The sequence below is a fragment of the Diachasmimorpha longicaudata genome, chromosome 5, assembly GCF_034640455.1.
Source record: "Diachasmimorpha longicaudata isolate KC_UGA_2023 chromosome 5, iyDiaLong2, whole genome shotgun sequence".
NCBI lineage: Eukaryota > Metazoa > Arthropoda > Insecta > Hymenoptera > Braconidae > Diachasmimorpha > Diachasmimorpha longicaudata.
In genome coordinates, this window is record NC_087229.1 from 7218834 (window position 1) to 7244727 (window position 25894).

The 25894-nt window shown below is 37.8% G+C and overlaps 4 protein-coding genes across 5 annotated transcripts in view; 3 read left to right on the forward strand and 1 right to left on the reverse strand.

Moving 5' to 3' along the window:
* Positions 1 to 21268, reverse strand: part of LOC135162132 (uncharacterized) — a 30844-nt gene extending 9576 nt beyond the window's left edge. Inside the window, exons 1-2 of the mRNA XM_064120303.1 lie at positions 20944 to 21268; positions 10489 to 10637 (exon numbers count right to left, since the gene is read on the reverse strand). Coding sequence (XP_063976373.1) covers positions 10609 to 10637; positions 20944 to 21268 — 354 coding nt within the window. The 3' untranslated portion in view covers positions 10489 to 10608. The remainder of the gene's footprint in view (positions 1 to 10488; positions 10638 to 20943) is intronic.
* LOC135162065 (receptor-type tyrosine-protein phosphatase F-like) lies at positions 18 to 9990 on the forward strand. Of its 2 annotated transcripts, XM_064120159.1 has the most exons (31): positions 18 to 660; positions 743 to 907; positions 1127 to 1416; positions 1604 to 1814; positions 2137 to 2493; positions 2611 to 2763; positions 2833 to 2994; positions 3061 to 3219; positions 3280 to 3401; positions 3563 to 3767; positions 3840 to 3904; positions 3976 to 4171; positions 4233 to 4351; positions 4431 to 4629; positions 4691 to 5011; positions 5076 to 5320; positions 5381 to 5453; positions 5556 to 6094; positions 6285 to 6562; positions 6625 to 6901; positions 6987 to 7074; positions 7200 to 7276; positions 7413 to 7547; positions 7617 to 7757; positions 7821 to 8018; positions 8078 to 8274; positions 8340 to 8664; positions 9028 to 9159; positions 9241 to 9395; positions 9472 to 9607; positions 9683 to 9990. In XM_064120159.1, exons 1-31 carry the CDS (start codon positions 420 to 422, stop codon positions 9755 to 9757), a joined length of 6036 nt encoding a protein of 2011 aa, XP_063976229.1. In that variant the 5' UTR covers positions 18 to 419; the 3' UTR covers positions 9758 to 9990. The 2 variants fall into 2 exon arrangements, with proteins under 2 accessions (XP_063976229.1, XP_063976230.1); XM_064120160.1 differs by lacking the exons at positions 9241 to 9395; positions 9472 to 9607; positions 9683 to 9990 and having other exon boundaries at positions 8340 to 8668.
* LOC135162064 (receptor-type tyrosine-protein phosphatase S-like) lies at positions 10362 to 20467 on the forward strand. The gene is made up of 31 exons (XM_064120158.1): positions 10362 to 10658; positions 11008 to 11172; positions 11266 to 11555; positions 11609 to 11819; positions 11923 to 12276; positions 12469 to 12621; positions 12838 to 12984; positions 13051 to 13209; positions 13288 to 13406; positions 13482 to 13677; positions 13928 to 13992; positions 14051 to 14243; positions 14326 to 14444; positions 14724 to 14931; positions 14999 to 15325; positions 15415 to 15656; positions 15720 to 15792; positions 15933 to 16477; positions 16681 to 16976; positions 17051 to 17339; positions 17509 to 17596; positions 17679 to 17755; positions 17870 to 18004; positions 18092 to 18232; positions 18312 to 18509; positions 18625 to 18821; positions 18936 to 19260; positions 19367 to 19498; positions 19595 to 19749; positions 19816 to 19951; positions 20293 to 20467. Exons 1-31 carry the CDS (start codon positions 10418 to 10420, stop codon positions 20365 to 20367), a joined length of 6051 nt encoding a protein of 2016 aa, XP_063976228.1. The 5' UTR covers positions 10362 to 10417; the 3' UTR covers positions 20368 to 20467.
* A 223-nt stretch (positions 21269 to 21491) lies between the features above and the next one.
* Positions 21492 to 24955, forward strand: LOC135162112 (probable inactive tRNA-specific adenosine deaminase-like protein 3). The gene is made up of 2 exons (XM_064120268.1): positions 21492 to 21631; positions 23155 to 24955. Exon 2 carries the CDS (start codon positions 23166 to 23168, stop codon positions 24318 to 24320), a length of 1155 nt encoding a protein of 384 aa, XP_063976338.1. The 5' UTR covers positions 21492 to 21631; positions 23155 to 23165; the 3' UTR covers positions 24321 to 24955.
* The last annotated feature ends 939 nt before the right edge of the window (positions 24956 to 25894 follow it).

Here is a 25894-nt window from a genome sequence, read left to right on the forward strand (position 1 = left end):
GTCTATCATCATTTTGGAGATCACAAAACTTGAATTGAAAACTTGAAAAAAATCTAGAGGCTTCACACTTCAATACAGACATTAGTCTGTACAGAATTTGTTCCTCCTATAATTTGTAATTTTTATTTCTGATATTCGCGAAAAATTGAGTGATCCCGGGGCGCCGATATCGGGCCTTTTTGCTCCACTCGTAAGTGTTAGAACGGAGGACAGACAATTATGTTTGTTGCTGTGCTTTTGAATTTTTCCCCATCCTCTCTTTTATTGAGAGAAATTTTCTTATCGGTGATTCAGCGTTTGTGGCAGGAAGACGTATACGATGATTACGAGTCCGACTTTTATTCAAACTCGACCACTCGACAGTCGCCAAAACTCTGCTTAGAATGTATTAAAAAAAAAAGTTGAGTGTATATTCAAACATGCAGTTATTTGAAATTTTAATTATTTTTTTGCTGTACCAATCACAAGTTTTTTGCGATCAGTTATTTACATTTCGTGAAAAATCTACTTATTCCAATTTCTGGTCTGGAACATGGCCACGACATCAAGTTCGACGACTAGTGTGCATCAGTGATAATCCCTATGATCCGATTATTTGGAATACAAATCTTCAATGGAAGCATGAAGATGTCGCCTACCTTGATAGAAGAAACATATCTTGTATGATTTTATAAATATCCGATGGAATATTCTATTTTCTATAGGAGGCAATTGTTAAAATATTTTCCTCGATTCATTTCAGCTCCCGAGCTGTCCAATCCTATTCCAGATACTTATGGAGTAAATTGTGACTTCAGTGACGAATCTGACCCTTGCTTTTCAAAATGGTCACAATTGAACGGTCAATGGAAAGTTGTTGGATCCTTAGATGTACCTATGGGTCCAATTTTTGACAGCAGATGGGACGGTATAATTTCAAAACTTTTATCTGAATTTCCCATCGCTAATCCTAGAAGTTTTTATTGCGTAGAAATTCCCCAAAAATTTCAGGCCCTCTTGGAATTCATAATTTAGAATTTTATAGAAGAATCAAATACGTCTGTAAACGACCCTTTCATTTTTCCCGGAAAAATACCAATCAACTACTCATAAAATTCTATTTTTTTCTAATAGTGCAGTTTTACAGATTTACAGGAATATACGACTTTCTCCTCCGAAAGAAAGAGCTTTAAATTTATTAAGACATTCAAAGATAATGATGCCATCGTTATTTCTATACGAGGAAGCGGCAATGTGCATTTCCTTTTGTGCACCAGCCGCACTTATTCTACAAATTTTTGTTACTGGATTATTCTTGGGGGATGGTGGAATGAAAAAGATCCTCGTAGTGGAGTGCGAAAATGCGTTGATGGGGTCGGTAACGGCGGTTCTCCTAGCGGTAAACCAAATTGTCAAGAGCTTCATCGGAAGATTAGTGTAAGTGAAAGATGATTCATGATCTTGCTGAAGAAAAATTGTTTAAAAATACTTCTACGTTGTAAAATCATAAGAATAATTTTGACGTTGAAAGCATTCAGTTAAAATAAATCAAATTTCGGATAGGAATCTTTAACTTCGTATTGGATTGGTGCAGAAAATATTAAACAACAAATTAATTTTACAGCATGTGCCGTTGAGTAAGGACGAGTGGAAAACATACATTTTTAGCTGGCAAAAAGCGACTAATACCATCGACCTTTATGATTCCGACGGATTAATTCTGTCATATACTGATGGTCAACCCCCCATAGTCAACAATGAATCGCAACCCGAATATCACTTTTTCTTCGATAATCCACAGGACACAGTTCCAAAAATTTATCGTCTTCACAATTGTAAGCTACTTTAAAATTAATAGCAAAGGGGTAATAAGTCACTTTTGACTTCTGACCAGTTTTTGATGAATATCTGGAGATCCGGAGGGATACCCAAATTTTGGTGAGAACCTTTTTTGTAGGGCAAATCGAATGGTACAACAAATGTCATGACAAAAATTCCGCCATCTCCTTTAGACTCCAAGATATTGCTCAAAAACTCGACACGAAGATCAGTAACTCATCTCGTTTTACCACTTTGCAACTCAAATAATTCTAGAACACCGTTATTTTCTTCGTGAAAAATTATTGAATATATCTAATATATCTAATCTTTGTGCAGATACGTATACTCTAGTACAGCAACCCCAAGCTGAATTGAGTGCACAACTACAGCCCATGGATTCTGATAACATCTGCATTGATATGTTGGTAGGATTATGTCCTAACTGTGATATAGAAATCAGTATAGTGGATACAACTGATCAGTCACTTGTAACATCGACATTCAGTGGTAATACAGTGTTTCAAAAAGCTCGTCATGCATTACCACAATGGCAACGTGCAAAGATAGAATTGCAAAACGTCACGATATACTCATCTCCATTTACTATTCGTATAATTACAAAATTAGCGGATGAGAGCAACAGCATAAATCTTCATTGGGCAATTGCAAACATTCGAGAATGTTTGCCGGAAGGTAACGGAAAATCAAAGTGCTAATAATAATAATAGTTTAACGGAATCTATTTCGTTTTTCTAGGAAATATATTTTTTAGTATTTAAAGTAGGTTTTTGATAATATTTCCTTATCCAGGGACTGCCAAAAAAACCTCTATGATTGCGGTTCAAGACTCTGCCGGCAATTATTACTGGCCCAAGGTGACGTGTCAGAAATTATCCCACCATGAAGAGAATAGGATGCTTCTAGATCCTGATAGAAAGACTCGAATTTTGTTCCAGCCATCAAGTAATAATTTGAAGAATGTGTAGCATTTTTTTTCCAGGACATTCAGCTGTAATTTCTGTTTGATACTAGAATTCACAAAGGACAGTCAACTTTGCCAAGAATCGTATTTTGGACCGTATTGTTCTACCCAATGCAATGAATACTTTGAATCAAATTGTCGCAACGTGGTAATGTGCGATGAGGAAAATTGTTATTGTCTTTCGGGCACACAGGGAACGAACTGTGATATCGGTACTAATTGAAATTATTATCCATCATCTTAAATATCCATTATTAATTTTGACTCATGATTTTCAGCTTGTGATGTAGGGAATTACGGTTACAATTGTTTCAAAACGTGTGGAAGTTGTTTGGAAACAGCTGGCAATAGAGACGTGTGTAATATCTACACTGGAAAGTGCAATCAATGTCAAACATTTCCAGATAAATATCTCATTTATCCCTACTGCAAATCCGGTATGTTTGATGAATGATTTAAATAAAACAGCACATCACAATATTTATCTGTAATTACAGACGAAGCTGTAAAGCCACCACCAAGTCCCTCCATCACCAATATAACGTCCGACAGTGCAGACGTATCAAATGTCATTCCGAGTTATGAAAATGTTAATATTTCGGTTCAATTTATTCTAAAGGTATGACGTACGATGTCACAAACATAGTATTTCAAATCATGGAAGAAATCCTTTCCAGATTTTATAAAACCGACCCCAATGAGGAGGAGAATTACTTCCCTGAAGTAAATATTTAAAAAATCAGAATTTTTTTATCTCAGTGGACTATCCTTTTATTTTAGAAAGACGGTGTGGAGAGTTATCAATACTTAGACGCCAAAGAAATCCCCAATTTTAATTCATCATCACCTACAGCAATAAAATTGCACGCTAGGTTTAGTAATTTGGAAGCTGGTACACAGTATTACGCGAAGATGTCAATTACCATCACAAACTACGGGTTCAATTTGAATGGAACATGGGAAAATTTCACAACTTCATGTCACGGTAAATTCTCATCCTTCAAACCTTCTACCAATATTTACAAGATTTAGAATAAAATTATTTTCAAATTCGTAGACTCCATGCAGTACACTGTCACGCCTGGAGAAAGAACCTTGACAGTTGCAAAAAAAACAAAGAAGGTGACTCATGAGTTCATTTCTATTAATCTCATATGATCATTGCATTTCTATTTCGATCCATATTGTCACAGGAAATTGCCACTTCTTGTCCAGACAGTTGGTACAAAATTAAACTTTACTCCGTATCACCACGACGACTTGAGAATAGTTCTAGTGTATTTCCAGTAAACTTCATGAATTTGAAGCCTTACAACGATTATGAAGTTGAAATAGTGGGCTTAGATGGGAGTATATCCCAGAAGGAAAATGTGAAGACCCTAGAAGCTGGTATGTCATTTACATTCTGATTCTCACAGCTCCAAGTAAAATATCTTTTATCATCCACCAGCACCATCAGAAGTAAGAAATCTGGATGTAAAGGACATAGAGAGCACAAGGGCGACGATAACTTGGTCTGTGCCAGTGTCACCAAATGGAAAAATAAAGGGATACACAATTAGAATCAAGGTAATTACATGAAGACTTTGATCAGTGTCCCATACGAATTTTTGAACTGCAAAAATTGACAATGTATTGATCTTTTCAGCGAGAGTATTGCATTGCTTGTCACGACAAAAAATCAGTGGGATCAAATCTAAAAGAAACGTTCATGGAACTTAATGACTCCGCAAGAGTTGCTGTGTTGACGGATTTAACACCTTACTCTAGCTACACAATTTCGGTATCAGCTCAGAATTCCAAGACTGGAATAGAGCGAACAATATCATTCGATACAAATGAACTAGGTATAAACCACCCATTCTATTATTCTTCTTTCTCCGTATAAATAGATTATGATTTTCCTAGAAATTCCCACCGAAAAGTGGATCGATCTCAACTTTACGCCTGAACAATCTAAATTAACATGGAAAGATCCGGACTGTAATGATTGGACTGGTCCAGTTAACGGTTCTAAATTATTTTTCACTGGAGTCAGCACTGGTGTCATAGATTTTTACGATTCTCAGTACACACCCTGGCACGAATTTACGTTGAATAAAACTCGCCCCCAAAACATACATGGAAATGAAACTTACAATGTGAAAGTTCATCTACTGCATTTTTTCAAAGCCGATCAGTACAATACTGGTATTTTCCAAGAATTAAATTTCACGACTGTTCCAAGTGGTAAATATCCAGCTTGACTATAATAAAAATCTCTCCTTGACATATAAAAAAAATATATCTTCAGCTCCCCCGAAAGTTCGGAATTTGGAGATCGTCGAAGTTGACTCCGAAAATGAGCTGATAACTCTTCGATGGCGAAAACCTGCACCGCCAACAAACGGTCGTATCATTAGCTACGAAATTGAAGTTCCTTACGCAAAAAATAAATTCAAAAGTTTCAAGATATCAGCGGATAAACCGTGTTACTTATGGGACGATTGGCTTTGCGAAACAGTGAATCGAACTTATACATCTTCTGGACACATACAGGTGACTTTCCATTTCTCTAAAATCTAATTATTATATTTTTCTATAATGAGATACTGTTAGGTAAGCGCCCGCAACGATGGAGTAAAGAATTCTGGTGAAGTCAGCAAACTCAATAATCAAATAGCCGAACAAGGTATTGTCTGTCCAGCAGAATAGTAATTTTGAAATTTAAACATTCATTCCATAGACGAAATCGAAACAGGAATATTACAATTCAATATTCTTCAATCTGTAGTTCCTGAAAAGCCTCGAGATGTGAATTTTGTAGTTTGTGACAATGGAGTAGTATATCTCACGTGGCACCACCCATGGAAGACAGGCATTCGGATGCAAAAATTCCGAATCAAAGGAAGCGTTTTACAGACCGATTTAGCCCGAAATTTAAACGCTTCTGAGAGCAAACCGGTTAAAGAACTTTTAATTGAAAGCTACAAAAAGATTTACGATCTTTACCTACATCTTCGTCCATCGACCATGTATGAACTAACCATTCAAGGGATAGGTAAGAAATCAGAGGGGAAAATGGAGACGCTAAAAGTCACCACCAAACCAGCTTTCCATTTTGGTCCGATACGACAGCCCATCATTAATGCTCAGGAATCGCAAATCGATATAGTCATACCAGATATTATCAACGACATAAAAGGAAACGTCATTCACATAATATTGATTGGCCCTAGGCCCTGTAGTTCAAGTTGGCCAATTCCAAAAATCGCCGAAAAGGATCTACGTTTGAAGTCGGGTACAAGTGCTTGGCTCATTGCTACATTTCAGGTGAGTGCACTGATAGCACGACTCAGTCGCACCAAACGTGACTTCTCCACTATTATTTCGATTAATTAATACTTAATGAATCATAGTAACAACCAAGTGGCTTTATCTGATGCAGCTGAACCCTTCCGCCTCTTCCATCAATGTGTCAATCCAAGGAATCAATTTTGAGTGATCCTTTATATCATTTCAGACGTTAGACACAGGAAATACCACTTTTACTATCGGCAATGATAAAGTCCACGGGAATATTGCTAATTGTCCCCTTCCTAACGGTACTTATGAAGTCGCCTACGTAGTACATAACAGTAATCGTAAGTCTTCGGACAGATTTACAAAGGTCCTTGATTGGCGATCAAAAGAACTACAAATTGGGCCAGTAACGAGGACACCATTTGTAGTTTGGCTAGTACCACTTGTCCTGCTACTAATTGCAGCTGCTGGTATCGCATGGTTCTACTCCAGAAGCAGGTACGTAAATAAATTATAATCAATTCAATCAGCGAAGTGTACAATGATCCCTTAACTCTCAGGATTCGAAAAGCTGTAGTCAAACGAAGAACTAAGTCTGATGATATATTTCCGCCGATCCTCTCACGAAAGCACTCTTCATGCAAGGAAACCTCATTATTAGTTGCCAGTCGAGAATCTATAACTGGAGTATGTGATGTAGTTCAAACTCCAGATGTGATTCCAGTGAACCAAAAAAAACATGACGACAACCCTTCCCCTACATTGATAAAGCTGAAAGAGTTCCAGGATTACGTGAAAAATGGAATTGCATCCGGAAAACTCAACGCTCAATACGAGGTATTTAAATAAATGATATGAGATTATGGGCTATCAGGACCTAAAAACGATTACTCAATGTTTATATTTTTCACAACTGATTTAGGCGTTTCCAAAGGGACAGACCAAGTCTTGGGAATATGGACAACTTCCGGAAAATAAATCTAAGAACAGATATGCGAATCTAATAGCGTGTATGTATACTTTTATGGAGATATTTGCATTCTGGGGCCTTATTTTTGAATAAGTGTTTTTCTTTTTCCAATACTAGAGGAGGCTACAAGATTCTTTTGTCATTGATATCTATTGTCCCTTTTAGATGATGAAACCCGAGTGAAATTGCAAAAGTTACCCGACGATCCCTATTCCGACTACATTAATGCAAATTATATCAAGGTAAATTTGTAAGCTACACTTGAGAAAGATTTATTAATAATTAAATATCCACTCATCAATTCGCCCTTTCATCTATCGTATGGATGTAAATTTTTCTTAGAAGGATTGTCACCTAGAATTTATATTTATTTAACAGGGTTATCAAAAAAATCAAGCATACATCGCTACCCAGGGCCCTCGACAGAATACTGTGAATGATTTCTGGCGAATGATTTGGCAGGAACGAGTCCAAATAATCTGTATGCTAGCCAATGTTCTTGAAAGTGGCAAGGTAAAAATAATTCACGATTATTCAAACATCATGGCATTTGACAGCTTTAAAAAGAAAAAAATGTTGTAGAAAAAATGCGAGCAATACTGGCCGGAAATTGGTCGAGAACTTACATTTGGTAACATAACTGTTCACAACTTGAGCCATACAACATTTGCTGACTACACTTTCAGGACTTTCTCAGTAACATGCGCTGAAGAAACGCGGAAGGTGAAGACCTGGATTATCACATCCCCTTAATCTCTAATTTTAATTAATTTCGTAACTCGGTAGGTGGAACATCTCCATTATACTGCATGGCCAGATCATGGAGTACCTCAATATATTCAATCGGTGGTTACCTATTTGAAAAAAATACTTGCAACACCACTAGGACACGGCCCTATAGTAGTTCATTGCAGCGCAGGAATTGGACGAACCGGAACGATCATCTTATGTGACATATGTCTAAGGAAAGCTGCGGCCCAAGGCGTAAGGCTATACTTTTCCGTACTCATTATGACGATAAAGAATGAAAAAACAAATTATAGGTCATTGATGTCTTCGCCGAGACGAAGGAAATAAGAAATCAAAGAGCGAATATGGTAGACAACAAACAGCAGTATCTTCTCGCTCATTTAGCACTGGTGGAGACTCTCCTGGCGTTACCAACTGCAATACCTTGCAATGATACACTACCAATGAGAATTCAGGAGTACAAGACCCAACTTTCCCTTCAGCAACAGAGGTATTTAAAAAATTTCGCGAGGTTCATGTTTTTCCAGGTCGAGTACAGGGTATGGTATTTTTCAGGCTCGAGGAGAGCGCTTGGGAGGATCAGGCACTTCAATCACCGATATATAAGCCAATGGAAATATCTCAGAAGAACATCGCCAAGAATCGTTACCCGGAATTGGCTGCTGTAGTCGGCCCAACTCTTCATATTTCCAGATATCCCACAACCGACGATGACAGTGATTATATGTTTGGTAGTTACGTAGACAGTGCGATGCGTAAAAATAATTACATTGCTTCCCAACTACCGTTACCATCGACGGTGAATGATTTTTGGAGGATGATTGCAGAATTCAATGTTGAACTTGTTATCGTTCTACAACCTCCTGATGAGAAAGATCCTGTAGGTATTATCGAGACATTTTACTGCGAGAAAAGTGGAAAAGTGGGACTTGCTGAATATTGATTTATTTGCGAAAATGGGTTTCCTACTCAACGCAGTATTTGTTTTTAAATTATTAGCAGTTATCAGAGCTATTCTCATCAAATTCCCATTATTTCTCAACAATTATTCCTCTGTGAGAATAAGAAATGTATGAAAAATTCAAAAATCATTCGACGAGGTCATAATCTCAACTAATTAAATTAGGGAAAGAAAAAAAATTCTCTCAAATAAATGACAATTCGGCACGACTCCTTTTTTTATCAGTTTTCATTAAATCAGTTATATGCAGTGGATTAATATTCCTATGTATTGTTTCTCAAGACGTGCTGTGAGTTTATACCGAAATTCGATGAGGAGTTAAAACCAACGCCTTTCTTAAATTTCAAAGGAAGAGAACCGATTGATGAAGATGTGTGCACGAGTCGAACAATATTATTGACTGATTCGTCTGCGGTGAGTTTAAGAAATTGACGATTACCGTGAGGAGAAAATTCGAAAGTGTAAATCTAATTAAAATATTTATCGTTTACCCAGAAACCGTCGAAGGAACGGACGATTACTTTCTTATGTTTAAAAGGATGGGAACCGGGGCAGGATAAATTGCCACCGAAACCGATAACTCTAGTTAATTTTTGGCAGTATGCTGAGAGAATTTCTAGGGGAGAGGGGCCCACCGTTGTTCTGTGCCAGTAAGATTAAATGAGGGATTCAGTATTTATAGTAATAACGTCTTGCAATAATAACGATAAATTATTTTACCGCTAGCGACGGGGTACGAAACTGCGGCCTCTACTTGGCACTCAGTTTCTTACTAGAAAGAATGGGATTGGAACGGGAGTGCGATGTTTGCTTGGCCATTCGAGCTATCCGAAGATCGAGACCAGATTTCTGCAAAACTCTGGTCAGTTGTTTAGTCAGTTCGCAAAATATTTTCAAAAACAAAGTGGAAAGTTACTCAATAATTTATTCTTTTCAGGATCAATTTGAATATCTGTATGATACTGCACTCATTTATGCCGACTACTTTGAGACGTACGCAAATTTTACGTAATTGAAGCCTATAATTTTAGGTGAATCAAACTTATGTGATGATCTATCAAGAACTGAACGTATAGTCTATTAACTTTCCGCTCTTAAATTTCATTAAAACATGTACGGAAGGAGAATGGATCGACGATTATAATATTTTAAGGCATGAGAGTCTCAGCCAGTAACTCAAATAAATTTTGTATCCAAAATACTTTACGTCTAATGATTATCTATGCAAGATTAATAAAAATATGAACTGCAAAAATTGCGTGATGTTTCCTCCGTTCATTTAAACCCTCTCTCACTCCACATACATTTTCAAGGTGTCCTTACAACCAACTCGTACAGAAAGCTCCGACCAGTTTCTGTAAGAGTTCTGTAAAATTTTCCTCGACCTCATTTTTTTTGAGAAATCCGAAAGAAATACGCAAATCTTATTGGACATTTTTCTCCATGTAAGATTCAATAAAACTGTGTACCGGAGATAATGCGTAACGTTTCCGTTTTAAGCTCATTGTGCCGGTCGAACGTATCTATTTCAGAAGTTTGCTTATCGGTGATTCACGTTTTGTGGCAGGAAGACATGTACCATGATTAGCGCTTCAATTTACATTTCATAAATTCAACGCAGTCGTCCTTTCTCAGTGATATTGGCTCTCACAATATTCATAACCCAGGAGAAATGAAGCTCTTATTGGTATTACTGATCGTTTTTTCATGGGAATTTCAAGTTTTGTGTGATCAACTACTTACATTCCGTGGTCAGCCCATCAAGACGAAACCTCGATATAATGCACATCACGCACGCGAATCACGCCAGCTTGTCTGTATCAGTGATAATCCACTTGACGCCCTTACTTGGAATATTCCACTTCAATGGGTGGATACTTCGCTGACTTCCGCTGAAAAAAATCAAGTAACTGGTACAGTTCGATGAATTGTAATTTTTGAAACTGATAATATAAACGAAGAAATATTTTTTAAAAATTCTACTCTTAAAATGAAAAAAAAAAGCGCAAAGATACGGACAACGGAAATTTCCAGAGTTGGCACTCACCATTTTATCAAGGAAAACGCAAATTCTTTCCTCTATTTATTTGAAAAATTAACAAAATACCCCAGTAATTTTATCATATATTCTAAGAAATTATTCTTCACTACTTGAATTTTTGTAACAGTTGAGCTGCAATTTTTTCCGGCGCCCACATTAGATTTTTCTAAGAAAATTTAACTTCGTATCATCGCAGCAATTTGAATATTAACTCTCTACAGCTGCTGTCCTTTCGACCCAGCGACCAAATAACATTATTAATTGTCCATTCGATGATGATTCGAACCCATGTTTTGGACGGTGGCAGACGCAATCGGGTGGCCCGTGGAAAATCGTGAAATCTCTGGAAGAACCCATGGGACCGATTTTCGACAGTAGATGGGAAGGTAAATACCTACTAATGGCTAATCTTAGCAGTTCTCACCGCAAATAAGACAAAAAATAATCTATGGAAATACTTCGATAATTTGCAATTTCAGCATTGCCAGAGTATCTGGTCGAGCCAACCACTTGGGTGGAACCTAGGTATATCACTACATTCGGAGAAACTGGAGCCATTGCAGTGTCTGTACTGGGTGCATCCAATGCCTATTTTTTTATATGCAGAACCGTAACCACTTTGACAAGTTTCTGCTACCAGATTATCATTGGATCCTTCAAACAATCTCATAGAGTTGTATCAGTTCAGAAATGTACATATCCTGTCAATGATGGGGGAATCCCCCAGACAGACTGGGAATGTGTCGAGTTGTCAGGTCGTCAGTTGTATGTAAGTCATCTCTCATTACTTGACACACACAATCTTATAGTTATTCTTTGCAGCCTGCATCACTGACTATTTATCAATGGAGAACGTTCGTTATTAAATGGCAAGAAACTAATTGGTCTATCAAAATATATGATCCATTCAAATTAACCTCATCATTTTCGGATCAAAATCCATTATGGAATCCCAATGGCGGTGTTCGACAGTACAAAGTTTATTTTCATGCCAGTGGAGACAAGATCGCTAAAAAATATCGCATCCATGAATGTAATTAATTCATTATTCAATTTCAATTGGCAATTTATCTGCATCTCATTATTTATCTAGATGCAAAGAAGAATTCATCAATGATAATTATGACCCAAAACAGATTCCTATACATTAACAAAGCAACCAGATGCTATGTTAAGCCTACAACTGCCGCAAACCGACACCGATAGTATCTGTGTTAGTTCACTCATAGGTTTGTGTGCTAATTGTGATTTGGAAATCAGCTTATGGGATAGAAATAACAATCTGTTGGAGGCAAAAACAATTAACGGCTACAACTTTCAAATAGCGGAACACCATTTGCCGTTATGGCAAAATGTCAAAATTAATTTTGAAAGTATTACTCCCCATTCAGGACCAATAGTTATGAAAATACTGGCGAAAGTAGTGGAGACTAATGATTACGTCAATTACCACTGGGCGATTGCTGATATTCACGAGTGCTTACCAGAAGGTATTCAATAATAATAATCACTACGGAAGTGGTAAAATGACATAAGTGCATTATGCCAAGTGTCACCTCCTTTCTTGACACGATATTCACTGATAAATTATCCTCAGCAAAAGGCACTTACCTCCTTTACCCTTCACTCCAGATTAATAAAATAATACACATCGAATTTAAAAATAATAAATGTAAATTCAGGAACTGTCAAAAGAATATCTCTCTTTGCGGTACAAGAATGGACCGGAAGCAGGTATAAATGGCCCCATATAATTTGCCAGAAATTTTCTCACGATGGTGAAGTAGTACTTTCGGGCCCTAACGGATTGGTAACTTACGATTACCATTTACAAGGTAAGAATGCCACTTTTTCCTCGACTGAGCGACAAATGTACATGAAGTAAACCCCTAACAACTAATAATTGTACAAACGAGGAGAATTCAGTCACAATTAACGAACAATCTACGCAACCTGTAATGAGGAATCTATTAGAATGAGGGCAAATAAATTCTCCAAATTACAATTCGTAATCTATTGAAATTCTGGAATTTACTTTCTTGTTATCACAGAGGAAAATTGTCCAAAATTCTACTTTGGGCCTCATTGTGCAACAAAATGCTCTACATATTTCGGAAATGATTGCACTGGTGTCACAATCTGCAAACCAGATGGTTGCTATTGCTCTCAGGGTGTAACTGGAGAGAATTGTATTAATCGTGAGTATTCAATTTGTTCTTCATTTAGGGTCTGAACAATCCCTGATTTATATTTATTTATCACAGCGTGTGTTGCGGGTTTTTATGGATACGGATGTAAAAAGACATGTGGCAAGTGCCTTCGGCAGTCCTATAATCGCGGTTACTGTGACAGGTTCACGGGAACATGCGATGATTGCCAGTCAGAGGCAAATAAATATTTTCTACCACCTTATTGCGACGAAGGTATTTTTTCTTGTAAAAATACAATGGGATCTCGCAGTGATAACGATAAATAATCAATCGAGTGTTTAATGCTTTCAGCTGTAGCAGCCCCAGGTCAGCCCCTGGTCACTTACGTGACTGAAACGAGTGCCCGTTTAGATCTTGATATGATTGAGAATTATAAAAAAATCAGGGCCATAATCACATTCAGTTTAGAAGTACGTGAATCGTCTTATCGAAGTTCATTATATATAAACTATTTTAATAGATCAGACCCTAATGTCAAATTTCAGACGAAAAATGTACGTCCTATGGAGCTCCCAGCGCGCCTAGCTCACCCTAGTCTGCCTGACACTCCTCAAACATTGAGTGCTACGTTCACCAACTTGATTCCTGGTGTACAGTACAATGTCCGGATAATGATAAACATTAATAATGGGAGTAAATATTTACATGGCGAATGGGCGAATTTTACAACGAAATGTCAAAGTACGTTATTGTCGATTTTCTGAGGATACGATACAGGAAACAATTTCAGAGAAAATCCCATCAAATTCAGCAGAAAAGTCAGTTGACATTAATTTGAGATTTTATGGAGATGATTTTATAAAAAAATTTGTTCGTAAAAGAAATCTTCGAAAGAAACATGTTTCAAGTTTTCAGGAAACAGATATTTTTAACTGAAAACTTAATATCAAAGCTGTTACTGATGGTATGAACTTTTTTTTCGATCTGACAGGTTCTGCTCGTTTCAAGATTGTAGCTGGGGAGAGGGACTTGATCGTCGAGAAATTCGTAAATCTGGTACGATACGTATTTGTTTTCCGCAAATTTCATAACTTAATGAATCAAATTATCTCAGGCCGCCACAGATCACTGCCCAGATAGCTGGTACACTGCTGAAATTTTTAGCATTCCCCGTCAATGGCAAGAATCTATAAACAGTTGGCCAGCTACTCTGAAAAATTTGCAACCCTATACTACCTTTGACGTTCGAGTAATCGGCTTAGATGGAAGTCTACAGCATGAATCACAGGTGCAAACGTTGGAAGCTGGTATAATGTTATTTTAATATCTCTTCTAAAGCAGAGAAACTCAACTGTACCTGCTAATGAAATATTTTTCTTAATTTCCAAGCGCCATCGAAAGTTGAAAATTTGGAAATTAAATACTTCGACAGCACATCAGCTAGAATAACGTGGAATAAACCGGCATACCCCAATGGCATAATATCAACATACGAAATTAAACTCAGGGTAATTACATCATTTCCGTATGGAGGAAAATATTTTGTAACAATCAGAGAACAATTCGCGTAATCTGTAGTAGGAAATCGATTTCCAGTAATTTTTATAGAAATGGGCAAAAATATGAAAGTTTCAGTGGATTCTCAGGTTTATAATGGAGAGAAGTACAAAATTATCCCCGAATTTTCCTGATCAAGTAAAATTTCCGGAGTTCGAATTATTTTCCTCGAATTTTTCTCTCCGAGCAACAAAACGTCTGTTAAATATCCGATGTATTTCCATTTTCAGCTGGATTATTATAAAGGATGCAAGGATAAAGGTCAACCACAGCCATTGGATTCCAATAATGAGGATAAAAAAAGTATAATTTCTTCCGATCAAAATTTTTATAAAATTACAGACTTGAAACCTTATGCGAGATATCATGTATATGTCTCCGCTCAAAATTCTAAACAAGGAGAAGAGGATTCAGTGAGCTTTGAGACAAAAAAAATAGGTATGTTTTTGTAAGTCTCTTCACTCCTTAATTCAAATTTCTCGCTCAACTAATTTGTTTCCCACAGGCATTCCGACTGAAAAATTTGTAGATCTGAAATTCATTGACGAAAATTCAACACTGGTATGGAAAGATCCTGAATGTAGTGCTATTACTGGCCCTATTTCGGGAGCTGAATTAATTTTTACCGGGCAAAATTCTGAAACCCAGAATTTTAATCACATTGAAACAACAACGGACTCCACTTTTCCATTAAAAACATTGTCATCTAAAAGAATAGCTATTTACGGCCTGCAGACCTACGGAGTTCAAGTCTACGTGACACGTGATGACAATGGTCAACATCAACGCTCGAAATTTTTTTCTTCACTGAATTTTACAACTCCTCCAAGGGGTAAGTAAGACAAAATATATATCTATGTGTATATGTCCTTAACGGTGGATAACAATCATTTTCATTGACCTCGATTGGACATTGTTTAGCTCCGCCAAAAGTTGAGAATTTGGAAATTGTGGAATTTGATTCAGAAAATAGTGTGACAACACTTAGATGGCAGAAGCCACTACCTCCAACAAATGGTCACATCAGTCACTACTTTATTTCATTGACTGATTATGCTGGATCCCGAGGGTTTAAGATGGGGCCGAATAATGTATGTCAATTATGGGAAAATTGGTTGTGTTCAACAATTACTAATACAGCCCAAAAATATAAATTTATAGAGGTCAGTATTTTTTGTAATGATAAAGTCGGTACTATGGTACTATTATGAATAACCAATGCTCAGGTCACGGCTTTCAATGAAGGAGTGGAAGAGGCTGGGGAAGAATCCAAAATAGAGAATCGACTGCGAGAAGAAAGTAAGAATTTTCCTAACTTTTCCATAAAAGACACACAACTGAATGTCTATGACTAGAGGAAAAAATATCTATGTGTTTAAATCCAAAAACTAGTTCGTCCCTCATCACTCTCCTCGGGTGCAACCCTTTCGTATTTTCAGAAGCCGATCCACCCGGTAACATAACTCCCAAAAATATGGGAAATGGAACATTAAATGTCACGTGGAGTCACCCCTGGAAGACTGGAGGTCCCTTAACGCAATTTAACATAACAGTTACAATAATATCGACGAATCTATCGAAGCCCTTATCAACAGAAAACCCTATATTATTCAGTACAAAGTCGATTGCACCCCGCTCGTACAAACCGAACTACAGTGAAATACTAAATCTCCTACCCTCAACGTCATACAACCTCCAGATTCAAGGGATCGGTAAAATACATCCAGGAAAAGTGGCTCAAGTGAACATCACCACTTCGTCATCCTTCGCATTTGACGTTGTAAAACCCCCTAAAATCAATCCTGAGAAATCAGAAATTGTGATTATTATACCAGAAATCCTGAACGACACAAGAACCAATATGATGGATATCATAGTCATCGGTCCACCCCGCTGCAAGGAGATCGTCATGATCAATGACAACTTATCGAATGCTCTGGCACTGGATTCTTATACTGACGCTTGGTCTGTTGCAACATTTTCAGTGAGCTCTCTTATGTCTATTTACTCGTTATATTTCAATGCACGCAGAGAAATATTCAATAAAAATTGGGTATCTTCTGTGTAATCCGAAGTAACTTGGACACAATATTGCACTATGAAAAACATATAAATGTGCAGATGACATTCTAATTTTTAATTATTTTTATATGTCAAACATTTTATTTTTCACCGAATTTCATTTAGACGTTAAAGAAACCGAATACTCCATTCACAATCGGAGATGGAAAACTTTATTACAATCGTTACAACAATACCAACTGCCAAGTCTTCGACGGTTCATATCGTATTGCATTCCTGGTGCGAAATGGAAACATCAGTAGTTCGGAAAAATTTGAGTGCCTTCTGAGTTGGAAATCAGATCCAATAAAAATCGGCAATGATGTGATAAAGTCAGGATCTCCCTTGCAATGGATACTCCCATTGATATTAATTCTCGTGATTATCTGTGGAATTATGTGGCTCTACTTCACAAGATACAGGTATTTCCATAATTAACCAGCAAAATTGCATTTAACAGCAAATATGACACGTGACAAAATTTGCTGATTGCTAGAAAGAAAGCAATTATAACTGAAATGGAGGAAAGACCTCTGGAGGATTTACCATTACCAGCAATTATTCCTCGGAAATATTCCCGATCTTCGAGGAATGGAGTCTCGCTTCTACCTGGCAGCCAAGAGTCAATCGAAAAAATATTTGCGGAGAATCAAAGTCCGAGTCAAATGCCAGATAGTGAACCAACATGTGAAAAGGGTAAACGTTCCTCATTTGTAAAATTGAATGAATTCCACGATTATGTTAAGAACGGCATTGCGTCGGGGGAACTGATGGAACAGTACGATGTGAGTCTGATTGATCTCTTAATTAAATATTCAAGGGGCAAACATTGTCTCACCAAAAACCTGCGAGTCAAAAATATAATTTCTAATAAAATTATTTCTTGTTCTGATTGTGAAATAATTCAAATTTGGCTAAATGAGAAAATCGTTGTGAATTAAAATTTTTGAATAGACATTTCCAAGAGGACAAACGAAGTCATGGGAGTATGGAAAATTACCTCAAAATAGGATGAAGAACAGATACGCGAATCTCATAGCTTGTGAGTTACTATTGATCCACGAAATATTTCAATTTATTCTGGGAAGAACTTTGATGATAAACATAGGTTTATTGATGTGCAGATGATGAGACGCGAGTAAAGCTCGAGATGCTACCGAACGAGCCCTTCTCTGACTACATAAATGCGAACTATATCCAGGTGAATATATAAAAATACTCAATTTAATGTGTGAGAGACCAGTACAGCTATCCAGCAAAGGGGTTGTTTCCCCTATGACATTCTATAGCTGATAAAAATATGTATATTTAACAGGGCTATAAGAAAATCAAAGGATACATCGCTACGCAAGGCCCTAAATCGCACACAATCCAAGATTTCTGGCGGATGATTTGGCAAGAAAGGGTCCAAGTGATTTGCATGTTGGCCAATGTTATGGAAGGCGGAAAGGTGAGTATAAGAACTGCATGTTGATGTACTCATTTACTGTTCCATCAGCTTCAAGAATTGAAGAAATTATTGACACATCCGTTACAGAAAAAATGTGAGCAATACTGGCCAGACATTGGGAAAGAATCCGAGTTCGGAAATATTACTGTAGATAATGTATGCCATACTATTTTCGCGGATTACACATTCCGAACTTTCAACGTGTCATGTGGCCAAGAATCTCGAAAGGTGAGTTATTCGATGCCTCCATAAATCCATGAGCTTCCCATTTTCTGGAATATTTCCAAAATTATACTGATGATTTCAGGTCGAACATCTACACTACACAGCCTGGCCAGATCATGGGGTGCCCCTGTACACCCAATCCGTCGTGACATATTTGAAAAAATTGTTGGCAACACCCACAGGTGATGGACCTGTCGTCGTCCACTGCAGTGCAGGCATTGGACGAACAGGAACGATTATTTTATGTGATATATGTCTGCACAGGGCTGCTGCTGAAGGGGTAAAATTCTCTTCACTCTCACGAAAACCATATCATTTTTTTAGCCCTCAGGCTATCAACTTCCTTTCAATATAATGATAAAAACCCTTCGTCAATTTCATGACAACTTCAACAGGTTGTTGATGTCTTTGCGGAGACCGAGGCGATAAGAAGCCATAGGGCTAACATGGTTGACAACAAACAGCAATACCTCCTCGTTCATTTAACATTGGTCGAGTGTTTGTTGACCCTACCAACTGCCATCCCCTGTAACGAGACCCTAGCCGCAAAAATTGAGGAGTACAGACCGAGGCTGTTTCATCAACTACAGAGGTACCTGATTATCGTTTAGAAGAAAAAAAATTCAATAAAAATTCCAGACGAATTAATGTTTTTTCTGTGTTCATGGGACGTGGTACGACAATCATAAAAATTATATTTATTCAGGCTCAATGAGAGTGTTTGGCAAGACGAAGCCCTACAATCCTCAACATCTAGGCCAATCGAGATATCCAAAACAAATATTTCTAAAAATCGCTATCCTAAACTGGCAGCGGTTGTTGGCCATAAAATCCATATTTCGAAATATCCCACAACGGATGCTGATAGTGATTACATGTTTGGTGTTTATGTGGACAGCGCAAGAAATAGAAATAACTATATTGCATCACAACTGCCATTAGCATCTACCGTGACAGATTTTTGGAGAATGATCGCTGAATTTAAGATTGAACTTGTTATAGTTCTACAACCCCCTGACAAAGACGATCCTGTGAGTTATTTTGATCCAGTATCATAATTTTGGTCGACACGATAATCTTTTTTTTCTTAAACAATATTTATTTGAAGCCTTTTGCTATTTATCATGTTTCTTCCAGACATGCTGTGAGTTTGCAACAGGAAATGATGACGAAATCAAACCGACGCCTTTCTTAACGCTGAGAAGAAAAAATGTAATTGAGGAAGACATTTGCATAAGCCAAAAAATGTTGTTAACTGATTCCTCCATGGTGAGTTATGTCTAGACATGTATATGATGAACCGAGAGAATGCTTTACAGTCGAGTGAGGACCACAATGTACCTGGTATTTTGTTTTTCCAAATAGAAACCTTCCCGGGAACAACCAGTAACTATGTTATCTCTGAAAGGCTGGCAACCAGGAGAGAACAGACCGCCCCCAAAACCAATAACTCTGGTCGATTTTTGGCAATACGCCGAGAGGATCTCCCGGAGCGATGGGCCCACCCTTGTGCTATGCCAGTAAGATATAATGGGAGTAATAACCCTTCATTTTATTAAACGATAAAACATAATGTCTTCTATTAGTGATGGAGTCACCAATTGTGGGCTTTATTTGGCGCTCAGTTTCTTGCTGGAAAGAATGGGATTGGAACGGGAGTGTGATGTTTGTTTGGCCATTCGAGCTATCAGAAGGTCGAGGCCGGACTTCTGTAATACTGTGGTACGTTGGATTGTTCTTGTGCCCTAGCTCCACTCGGAAATAAAATACGCAGAGAGTAAATCATTCAAACATTAATGTACCATCTAGCCCACGCATAGAGCCTAACGAGGGGTATAAGAAAATTTAGGTTAACCCTTAAATAGATGCGCCCTAATTTTTCATACGCTTTTGCTATAGAACATTCTTTTTCCATCGATGGAATTTTCCAAGAAAATTCTGTTCACTTTTCAATGAATTTTTTTCTCTGTACTTCAAAGTATCTTTAGAAAATCTGTTAATCTATTGAAAAGTAAGAGGCTCCAATTATTGTAATTACTCATTATCTTTTCTGTTTTTCTTAGGAGCATTTGAAATATTTGTACGACGCCGCTGTCATTTACGCAGACTACTTCGAGACTTATGCGAATTTCACCTAATTTGTTAAATTCAATGTATTCATTCTTAATTATATAATACAATTAAATAAATCCATCTTTTGGTTAAGCCTTGAATAAAAAAAAGTTTGTGGCGCAATAAAAATGCATTTTTTTTTAAAACCAGTGTTAAAAATCTTTACCATAGCAATATCAATTAATTTAACGTTTATGATGCTTGTTGAAGTATATTAAGTTTATTCATCAACCGCAAAAAAATTTGTGCAACCCCAAGAACGTTATTCGGTTCTATAGAACAACGCAGTAACACTTAAAATGAGGATCATTAGCCTTAAATTCGTAAATACATCGTATTTAATAAAGTTGATTACTTGATTAGTAATTCAAAACTCTTCAGCAATCTTGTTTTCAACTTCAAAATTTGATTCTTCAACTGATTATCATCCTCAAAACAAAAATTTCTTAGGTTATATTTCTTAAACCTTCCTTTTCGATAAAAAAGTCGTTAAAAAATTTTTTTTTTCCTAAAATAGTTATGTGTTGTCAAACCCAACAACACAAACATCTATTTTCCAATTCCTACATGCGTAGTGTTAATGATCTCCAGGAATTTCTTACCTTTATTTACACCTGGACTAATGGCTTCTCCCGTTTGTACTTTTGGCGGGAGTCGTAGCGTCCCAATGCCGTCCAAAAATCTTCCTCTCCGACGCACTTCGTTATCACTGAATCCCCACGTGTAATCAAAACTCGTTTGTTCCCAGTCGTGCACACACCTGTCCCCTCGACGATGAGAAACCCACACAAATCCCTTCACCAACACAAATCCCCAAACCTCACTATTCGAATTAATGAGCTCCACGCACCGATCATCCGCCCATTTTCGATGGTAAATTAACACATGTAAACAGCGACAATCCCCACAGATGTATCTCCACCACATACCCCTCCCGACCCCCACCACCAACGCACACTTCCCCGCGGCACTACACCGTTATCTCATTTTTTTTGTTCCCGACAATTTTCAATACGATAAACCTCACTCTCCGAAGCCCCTAGGTGAACATTCCCATCGGCCACACTTTTCACGTGAACGATCAACAATTATCTGACCAAAAAGTAAACTATCCCCCCCTCCTACCTCGCCAACCTCAACCAAACAACAACAGTGTGTTTACCCCCCCGTATTTCTCGTCGGGCATCGGTGTGGAATCAGTTGTTCCTGGGAGAAGTGTCTTGTGTTGAGTTTGACAAATATCTACTGACAGAGATACCTCAATTCATCGATATATCGACACCCAATCAGGTACAAAATTATGAGAGAAATAATATAAACCGTGTGAATTATCGAATGTGTGTTTGATCATCGTTTTGTTGAGCATCGGGCTACATAAATAAACTGCTTGCAAGTTTGTCGCGAGAGGAATAGGTTACGACGGACGAACAGTTGAGAGGCGAGTGATCCGCCATCTGGTGTCGACGCTCGATCCGTGAGATTTCACAGTGAAAATACCCAGTTTTATATTAATTAATTAATTAAAAATTGCATTGTTGAAGTTATTCACCCTGAGAATGTCGAGTCAGTTCCCATGAGTGATAAATTTCGGTCTAAAATCATGGGGAATTCTCTTTAATTGGTATCAATCTGGGATTTTCATTCCCTGGATTATCTCAGTTTGAAGCAATATTTACTAAACAAATATTGATTTCAGGAATTAGTAGGAATTTATTGTTACGGGAATGTCGATGTTCTCAATGTCAGTTGGTGTTGAACACAATTATATCCGGGAGAACAAATTTTTCTTTCTGTCGGAATATTTTTTTCATATTATCCACTATATCTATTCACTAATGATTTAGTTACTATTTATTTTGGTCACGAAGGCCTGTGCTACGTATATTATGATTATTTCCATGGCTGTTATCAAACATATTGTCACTTGAATGTAGAAAATAGCCTCCAGCAATGTCGTTTGGGCAGATATCCACATGTACACATAGTGCATGTGTGAGGGACTGGCTTTTCAACACGTGGATTAGTCAACCGAAACGTATTTCACATCGACAAGCCATTTTTTATGAGTACTAGTGACATTGTAACACTATCGCACCATAGTATTTCTCATTCTTGGTGTTAATTTACGTTATGTAAGGCCATATCGATAGATATTCATTCGAGTTGTATCTGTCGTGTCACACGAGTTTAACCATTTGCCACTCGTGGTCTAACACTAGCGCGCGCTTTTTGAAATCACGTGGGGTACGAGTGTCGGATGAATATGCGCGGTATAATGAAATCCATGCGGTTGCAAAATAAACCGGAATTTTCATTACACTGCAATGAGGATGTTTATCGAACGGGATTTAACTTGATTAGACTTGCAATCTTGGGTCAATTCTAGTCAATGAAATTTTGTAGTTATGCCAGGTCTTTTTATCACGATTTTCTATCAAATTTTGGATTATTCTTTTATTTATTTAGTCGCGAAGACAAAATTCGTTTACGAATATTTGATAGTCTTATTAACGTCACGGTTTTAATGATAAGAGTTATTTTCAAGTTTATTGTCTCAACGTGCTCGTAACTCTTTTAAATGATTTGGCCGTAACCCAACTTGACATCAATGATTCGATTCTGCCCCGCATTGAAAAAAAAAGACGGAAAATGTGTTTGTAAAATGGTAAGCGATTGATTACTGACTCTGCCGTTTTATTGTTGAGAATTGCAAAAAAAATGATAAACAATAGTTGAATCCATGTTAAATGCATCGGAAAATTGAAATGATAAATTCGAGATGGATGAGAAGAGTGAAGGGAACGTCTTTTCAGGTGGAGAAGGAATGACAGGGATATTGGAGAAGAAGCCACGACTGCAGAGTGATGAAGACATCCAGATAACGGTGAAAAATTTGGTTACTCCGAAGGCAATTGTTGGAAAAGAATTCCTGGATGATGTAGCTCTACGCGAGGCATTCATCGGTGTCTTGAAGCACAAAAAGGACATTGCTGTTGCATTGAAAGCAATAACGAGTATTTTGCCAGGATGTGGCCACCTGAAACGATGCTCAGGCAGTCGATTGTTTCTGGCATTGGTGAAGACCCCGGAGAATCCGGGGAAACCATCGGACTCGTCGTTCGCCTCGGCCGATGAACTCAAGACATTTCTCATCGCCAAAAATGTCAATTTAAATCTCTTCAGGGAGAATTTCGAGATCGTCAAAGTCCCGGAGAGATCACCGCGTACTAGAGCCCAATTTACGAAGACATCACAAGCCTGGCCAGTGAATTTCCATCCTGATGCATTGATTGAGGTCACTATAAATGGAAATTTTTTCCACTCCAAACAACTCGAAGTTATAGAATCTTGTATGAGAGTGTGCATTGCAGCTGCCAAGAAAACAGCTATTGGAAATAACCATTGCAATGGTTCAGCGGTAATTTTGGATCCTGATGACGAGGGAATCAGTAGAATATTGGCGGTGAGCACTGCCCGAGTCAATGAGCATCCGATGTGGCATGCTGCGATGCTAGTTGTGGACCTGGTGGCTAGAATTAGAGGTGGAGGAGCTTGGAATCTCTCAAACGAAGTCACGCCTGAAGAGGGAGGAGCCGATAGGAAGCGGGAATTTTTGTCTGACTGCCCTATGGTCTACCCTGAATCACTGAAATCCATTAGTATTCCTCAATTCAGCCATTCGGTCGCTCCACAATCAAAGGAGAAGTCGTCAGAAGACGAGAAGAAGTGCCCTTATTTGTGCACAAATTACTGGATTTTCCTTCTGAAGGAGCCCTGCCCTCTCTGTGCAATGGCCCTCCTTCATTCGAGAGTATCAATGATATTTTATGGTGACTCGAACAATTCCTGTGGTGTTCTGGGTTCCAATGCTCTGATGCATACTCTCCCGGGTCTAAATCATCGGTACAAAGTGTGGTCAAGTGTACTTGAGGCTGAATGCAAAAGTGCAGCCGAGTGCCTAAGTGTGATTGAACATTAGCATTATTTAACTGGTATATCTAGTAATAAATGGGATCAATGAATGAAAATCATACCGATTATCTCATGAGTGAGTCTATTCAATGTCAACGAAAATTACATTTGCTCCATTTGAATGTCGACTCACGTCACCTAGCAATTACCATCATCACACAAATACCGTGATTAACAAAATAGGCTGGACAGATTGAAACTGAAGTACAAAAGATACAAATTCCCCCTGGCTAACTCCCATTTCCATGATTTTCATCTCCTAAAGATTGAGATGTAACTCTATCACGTTATCCATTACATTCGTAATTTGTACAATATCCCGGTGCAAATGACAATGATCAGAGGTGACATTGAGGTTTTGCACTTGGTGTTTAGAGGATAACTGTGCTCATGTTAACCGCGCGTGGCAGAGATCTTTAAAATTGTTATTGGCATTCAAGCGATGAGCGTACGTAATCGACCCCAAGTGATTGACATCAATTGTCAGAGACAGTGAATTTTTACGCATGGGGATTTGCTACTGCTCTATACGCAATATAATATTTAAGAACTGAAATTCGTGGATACGCATGTAACTGATAGTTAATGAAATAATTTTGTATTTGAATAAAGTAATTGCATTCTAACTGCAAAAAAGTACAACTGATTTTTCAATGAAAATCGTTCTTTTTGCTTGCAGATTTAATCACCGAAGACAGTAACTGTTTTTGGCCCCTTGACTAATGAGAGGGAATTGAGCTGTAGGATATTCACGAATTATACCTTGTACAAAAAGGCCCAACGGCATTATATACATGTGCATAACAATAACCGGGGGACGAGTCGGTCCTTGAGTGGTACCAATTGATGTACAAGAACAATCTAACTCTTATTGGTCAGACGCTTGATCCCCCTGACTTCTGAGATACAAAACGACTGCGCCATTACAACAAAAAGCCCCCTCAACTTCTCCATCATCTCTGTCGTCATTTAGACAAATTCAAACTCCACCTCTCCTCACCCTGTTGGGTCTAGACCCTGTAATTGTGTGTGGGTCACAGTGTCGGCACACACTTGTTAAACTACTGAACAATCAACGTCAACGTTTTGTTCCCATACCAGTGGAGTCTCATTCGTTGGAAAAACGCTTGATCGTATAGTTCAGGGACTGTTCATCGTACATCTTCATCTTCCTGTAGCCAGCTATATACGAAGCCATCGTCTGGATTTTTCCATTTTCATTTTCCACTGTCAATCATTGGAAATGTTACTGGAGATACTTGATTTTTTAACGCAATCGGATCGTCTGATTCACGAGATATAGTTTGAACTCTTACCGTGTCATCCCCATTCTTGATCACTCGGATAATCGGGACTGTTCAAGCCAGTCTGTTGTTGGATGACGAGCAAATAAGAAGCGAAGGATATTTCGCTTTTCTCGCTGGTTCGAATGGCCCAGTTTTACTGGCTGCTATTATTCGACAGTTCATCACTCAAACTTTAGGTGATTTTTGTGAAGGTCTTGAGTTTATCAACTGTTACAGTTTAATTTGTTTAAACTCAAATCTAATCGGAGTTTATCAATCTCAAATACACTTGACT

Excerpts from the sequence above, each read along its gene's own strand:
- LOC135162064 (XM_064120158.1), top strand. The coding sequence starts at position 10,418 with ATGAAGCTCTTATTGGTATTACTGATCGTTTTTTCATGGGAATTTCAA. Across the intron at positions 10,659-11,007 it reads TGAAAAAAATCAAGTAACTG|CTGCTGTCCTTTCGACCCAG; the intron begins GTACAGTTCGAT and ends AACTCTCTACAG. Across the intron at positions 13,210-13,287 it reads ACCACCTTATTGCGACGAAG|CTGTAGCAGCCCCAGGTCAG; the intron begins GTATTTTTTCTT and ends TAATGCTTTCAG.
- LOC135162112 (XM_064120268.1), top strand. The coding sequence starts at position 23,166 with ATGACAGGGATATTGGAGAAGAAGCCACGACTGCAGAGTGATGAAGAC.
- LOC135162065 (XM_064120159.1), top strand. The coding sequence starts at position 420 with ATGCAGTTATTTGAAATTTTAATTATTTTTTTGCTGTACCAATCACAA. Across the intron at positions 4,630-4,690 it reads ATTCGATACAAATGAACTAG|AAATTCCCACCGAAAAGTGG; the intron begins GTATAAACCACC and ends TGATTTTCCTAG. Across the intron at positions 7,758-7,820 it reads GCGCTGAAGAAACGCGGAAG|GTGGAACATCTCCATTATAC; the intron begins GTGAAGACCTGG and ends GTAACTCGGTAG.